Below are 6,125 nucleotides of genomic sequence, written 5' to 3' on the forward strand. Positions count from 1 at the left end.
TTTACTTTGATCCCCACTTGACACCTGTCAATTATTTATAACTTCTCACACTTCTCATTTTTATTATCCTTTATAAAATAACTTAACTCTATGAATATAACAAGATCATAATTCATCAAAACACAAATTACAACGTTTTCTAATAATTAGCATATTGTTTCTATTATAATGTAACAGAAAACTGAAATGGAGAAACTAAACAAATCAGGTGGCAAATTAATTACATTTGATTGAATAATAATAGAAGGAAAAACATAATAATAATCTTCATCAAGCGATGGGATGATAACAACTAATTAAAGGTAGATCTTATAACCAACCAATAACAAATGCATGATTTATTAGTTTATCATAAGTTGCTCTTGAGTATTAGCATGATCAGCAATGGGAGAGTCAAGGTGATGAGTTGCATTTGATCCATTTTCCAGTTTCTTTTGCATGTTTTGTTGGTAATATATCTGCTTAAGCCTTTCTATTTCAGCTTTCAATGCCTCTTGATGAGCTGCATTCATTTCAAATATAATTAGTTTCATTTTCATTTTTAAACATAATTCCAAAATCAAGTTTTACAATATATATATATATACCATTGATTTCTTTTAAGAACCGCTTTAAGTTTTAAGAACTCGAAAGAACTCAACTTAACAACTTTTTTTTTGAATTTTTTTACACATGTATAATATGTAAGTATAAGTAATGTACAAAAAATTACCGTAATTTTTTACACACCAAATCGACTTATTACACATGTGTAACTAACATTTAAACTTGTGTAATCATCAAAAATACTTATTCTCTCTTCTGATTAATTTTTTAATCAGATTTATTCTCAGTCACATATTCCCTACTCATTTAATTAAATGTGTGGTTCATATTGAGTTCTCAAAGTTCTAACAACTCAAGATGTTCTCAAATTATCCCTCCCCTATATATATATATATATATATATATATATATATATATATATATATATATATATATATATATATATATTTATGAATGAGTATCATTACAGAACTGATAAATTACTTAAGAACTTGAAGGAACCCTTGAAAACTAACGTTTTTTATAAAAAAATTGTATGTTATTATTATTTGAGTGTAGTTTTATCATTTTGTATATCTATATTTACGATTACAATTTTGAAAATTAGTTTTTATACATACCTATTTTTTTTTACACATATGTAAATTTGTTAGTACATAAATTTACACATATGTAAACTTGTGAATCACTATTTTTAATCAATTTTTTTTATATAAAGTATGATAAAATTACTCTTAACTAATGTTAATGTATATAAAAAAATTTTTAAAATGTTTTGTTGTGTAGATTTCCTAAGAGTTCTTAACTTTTTTGGAGTTCTTAAATGATAACAACCTATATATATATATATATATATATGATTGATTTCTTTTGAGAACCACTTTGAGTTTTAAGAACTCGAAAAAACTCAACGTAACAATTTTTTTTTTTCGAATTTTTTTATACATGTGTAATATGTAAGTGTAAGTAATGTACAAAAAATTACGGTATTTTTTTACACACCGAATCGACTTTTTACACATGTGTAACTAACGTTTAAACTTGTGTAATTATCAAAAATACTTATTCTTTCTCCTGCTTCATTTTTTAATTAAATTTAATCTCAGCCACATATTTCATATCATTTAATTAAATGTGTGATTCAAAATTGAGTTTTTAAAGTTCTTAAAACTCACCATGGTTCTCAAAATAACACTCCCTTATATATATATATATATATATATATAATGCACACAAGTTGATATAGCAGCATGTATGTGTATTAAATATTGGATATGGAATCAGAAATGTATCATGGAGTAACATGCAATGCTTGACAATATACCCTAGAATTTATTATATTATACTTCAAAACTTATAAAAGTAGAACAAAAGCATATATTATATTTTAATTAAAGTATATGTGGTTCTTTTTTTAGTTAGAATTCAATTTAGCTTTTCATTTTCTTAATCTAAACTCAAAACATTGTTTTTTTTTGTTGCAAACTTGAAATGGCAAATTGTAGTTCTTTCCTGATCTTATTTTTGGTAGCAATAATATGTGGACTTATATCTATAATATATATAAATGAAAACCCAAAAATCCTAGGTGTAGCGATGTGGTCGTTCCCCTTTTTTTTGGAGTCACCAGATTTGATTGATTTTTAAATGGAGGCTTCCCATGCATTTGACCCGAATTCACGGGTATGGGTCTTACCAAACCCATATATTTCTTAAACGGGTTATAACATCTCATTAAATTAAAAACTAATCTCACTAAATTATTGATGTGAAAATTCTATAAAATAGGATATACTAAAAATTAATATATGATTTATTTAAAAAAAGATATATATAATTTATAATTAAAAACCGATTTATAGTAAAAAAAATAAACGAGTCTTAGGTCTCATCACACCCATATAGCTTTTAAACCGGGTTATAATATCTCATTTATTTGTGAAACAAATTATCATCAAACCATAAGTATGTTATTAACTTTCATACAATAAAAAAAATAAAAATTCAAAAAATAAATAAATATTAAAAACAAATAATATAATATAACCCCCGTAATATGGATAAAAACTAGTAAATATATATTTCTTTCATGTACTCATTTTATATTTTCAAGTGGTATATATATATATATAAAAAGTATGAACATAAATATAGCACATACCATCTTTGAAAATCTTGTCTTGTGTAAGAACAGCAATTCTTTGCTTAAGAACACTATTATCCACATTTAGAACCAATCTTTGATGATCCAGATATGCTACTCTTGGTGACAACACAGATACTTCTGCCTTCATTTGTTACAAACAGAAAATAAAAATCATTTGTTTAAAATTATAATAATGCAAATGTAGTAATTAAATTAGGAGTTTATAAACAGTTGAAACGAACAAATTAATCCGTTTTGAATCATAGAAAAATCGTGCTATGTTCACAATTTACATCTTGAAAATCCGGTTGTAACAAACTGGATTTGAAACCAGATGTGTAAATCGTATGAGTTTTTTTACCTTTATTATTAATTTTTTTTCTTTTTCACTTTTTGAATATATATATATATATATATAGTTATGCATTTGTATAATGTTAATGAATTATGAATCATTTGATGTTTTTAGACATTATAGAAATTATATAAGTTAATCAGTTTCAGTAAGTCAGTCGGACCGTTCTAGTCGATCTGACCGATCCAATATGGTTGGTCGGGTTTTTCGTTTTCTAAAACCATAATTAATATTTCAATCTAGTAATAACATAAAATTGTGTAGTAATGATACATACTTGTAATGAATTGACGCTGCGTTCAAGCTCCGATATATATTGCAATTTCCTCACTCGCGATCGTTGAGCAGATTGTCGATTCGCCAGGATTCTATAAAAAGGAATATTGTTTCCTGATTAATTCGTATAATTACAATTCAACTTCTTTTACCGGCTAAATGTTACACTATATAATCCTTTGTAAAAACAACAATAATTCAACTTGCAAATTAACTAATAGTACGTATAATTACCTTTTTATCCTCTTGGGATCAAAAATCTTGTCGTTAGAATTATCCATAATGCTTGCATGGGGATTATTAAAGTGTGCTTCAGATTTCCACGAACTCTCTTCCTCTTCGATCTGTGACGGTGACGACGGATTCGAGCATGAAACCGCGGGCCCCACACCGCCCTCATCGTCAATAAACATGGACATGAACTGTTCCTCATCAAACCGGTCGAACTCAGCGCCTCCGCCACTGGCTGTTCGAGATCCCGGGGCGGATGATTTCCGGTTGTTATTATCATCCGCCATCATCGGGATCTCCAGAAAGGCGGCGGAGTCGCTGACGGATCGGCGGTGGGTCCCGCGTTTGGTTGATGAGAAGTCGAGAAACTCGTCAACCCAAGAATTCGGGTCCATTTGGGTGGTTGAGGGTGGTGGCAGGTGGTCGGTGGACGGTGGTTTTGGGTGGTTGTTGAAGTTTTCCGGCCAGTTTTGTGGCACTTTTGGTGGCAGATTTGCCATTAGAAATGGAGAATGAATGGAAGAAGTATTGAGGAAGAAGCAAGGCCGGGTGCAATCTGTATGGATATAATTATAATTATATATCCGGACACTAATGGCTTCCCATGTGTATAATATCAGAATATGTTCTTTGGGTTATGGTTTTATTTAAATACTTTTTGCACTTTTATTTGATTTTACGTCACAGATGGTGTAATATTAAGACTATAATATTTTGTTTTTGGATGAATACAAATTTCTATGAAATTATATAAATGTATAAGTATTGGAACGGTGCTGATTAACCGACCGCTTGGTTATGGGCATGACTGAAGTGTCCCGATTAACAGATTTTAACTTATATTGGATAGAACCTTGTATGTTCATATTCTTTTCCAAATTTTATGCCTTTATGACTAGCTTCAAACAATTAAATTTATACTGCAATTGTTTATAACATAGCTTGGAATATCATAACTAAGCTTTGAACCAAAATAATTTAATTTCGAAACTTTATAATTGAGTATAGAACATCATAACCGAACCAATTTCAACTACAACAAAAGAGAGAAAAAAACACATAACAAAAAAAAATGTTAGACAATTATCCAAACTTAACCTTAACCAAAATCGACGGTTAACCAGTTCATGGTTATCCAACCATTCGGTTATGTTATGGTTAAGTAGTTTTTAAGCCGAACCTCGTTTCTGGTTATAGTTTAACTTTCACAACCGAACCCACTTTACATACCCTTACTCAAGATAATAAATTTGTATTTGCGGTTTCAGTTTCCTGTTTCTAATTTTTATTAAGTTTAAGAAAATTACATGCATCAGCATCAGCATACCATATGTTTTCGTATTTTATCTTTAGTTAAAAGGGTATTTTAATTATTTTATTTAAACTTACAAATATTTTAACCCAAGTTAAGCCCTAGTCCCAAAATTGGTTACAAAATTAAAAGCACAAAAATCAAATTTGCAACTTTTAGAACTTAATATCATAATATATGAAACTTGAGCCTAGCTACAAAGATATATATGAAATTAGCTATTGTATGTTGGAAATAAGCACTCACAACTCGAAGGGTCATTTAGTTATTAATTTGTTATGTTTTATTTAGTTGTCATTGTAAACAAAATACAAGGGCAAACATGTCATTAGTGTAAAGTTGTATGTATGTATTGTCTATATAAACACGATGTATGTAGATCAGATTGTAACGAACCCCAATATCAATACAGAAATCCTTTGATCAATTTGTGTTGTTTATCAATCTATTTATCAACTTTGTCAAGAATTGGCATCAGAGCATAGATCAATTCACAAATTGATCGATCAATCCCTTGTCGATTTCTCTTTATCAAGCAATTGATTTGAAGTTTGAATCGTCCCTGTCCCAAATCGATTTCAATCAAGTTCATAAGTCTAATTGGAATTGCCATCAAAATCCAGAAGCCCCAACAAATTGAATTGATTGATTCAATCAATTTCGGATTCAATTGAATTCCCAAACACGCTTCAACAATTTCGGTCCGCTTCAAGAATTTGTTTAAATTTATTGTTGGAATAAAACACGGTAGTAACGGTCAATTGGAACAAAGTCAGAACCCAACATAAGAGAAGAACCAGACTCGGCATAATATTCTGTGTTCATCATCGTCATATTTTGGAAGTCAAGAAATTGGAATCTAGATCGCATAGAAACCAAAAAGCACACCGAAATCATTTTTTGAAGAAGGAATCAAATTTTTTTCCCCAGAACCCGTCATCATCCAGGTTTTATTAAATCCAAGTCTTTTAAATTCTTTTGTCGCAAGATTATATTGGACAATAGAATTCTGAGATTAGTTTTGGATTATTATACAACCCGTAGATTATTTGAAAACGTATTGATTTTAAGGATTCCCCGTTTAGAACCGAATTGTTGCAAATTGTTAGTAGGCATGCATAAATCAAAATGTTGGTCCCGTAATACAATACAAGGAAGTGTCAACACTTTCTAGTTTTCAATGCTCTATCCTAAAACCGACAAACTATAAGGTATGGGCAATACGTATCAAGACAATATTATAGGAAAATGGCCTTTGG

General features: G+C 29.4%; 1 protein-coding gene across 1 annotated transcript; it reads right to left on the reverse strand.

Moving 5' to 3' along the window:
- Positions 1-284: 284 nt before the first annotated feature.
- Positions 285-4,066, reverse strand: LOC143562400 (basic leucine zipper 34-like). Its single transcript, XM_077050213.1, has 4 exons — positions 3,558-4,066; positions 3,325-3,415; positions 2,708-2,834; positions 285-502 (listed from the first exon to the last, which is right to left on the reverse strand). Exons 1-4 carry the CDS (start codon positions 4,052-4,054, stop codon positions 342-344), a joined length of 876 nt encoding a protein of 291 aa, XP_076906328.1. The 5' UTR covers positions 4,055-4,066; the 3' UTR covers positions 285-341.
- Positions 4,067-6,125: the final 2,059 nt, after the last annotated feature.

The sequence above is a fragment of the Bidens hawaiensis genome, unplaced genomic scaffold (genome assembly GCF_021521415.1).
Source record: "Bidens hawaiensis isolate Kalapana, Puna unplaced genomic scaffold, B.hawaiensis_p1.1 tig00020995_1, whole genome shotgun sequence".
In the NCBI taxonomy this organism is placed as follows: domain Eukaryota; kingdom Viridiplantae; phylum Streptophyta; class Magnoliopsida; order Asterales; family Asteraceae; genus Bidens; species Bidens hawaiensis.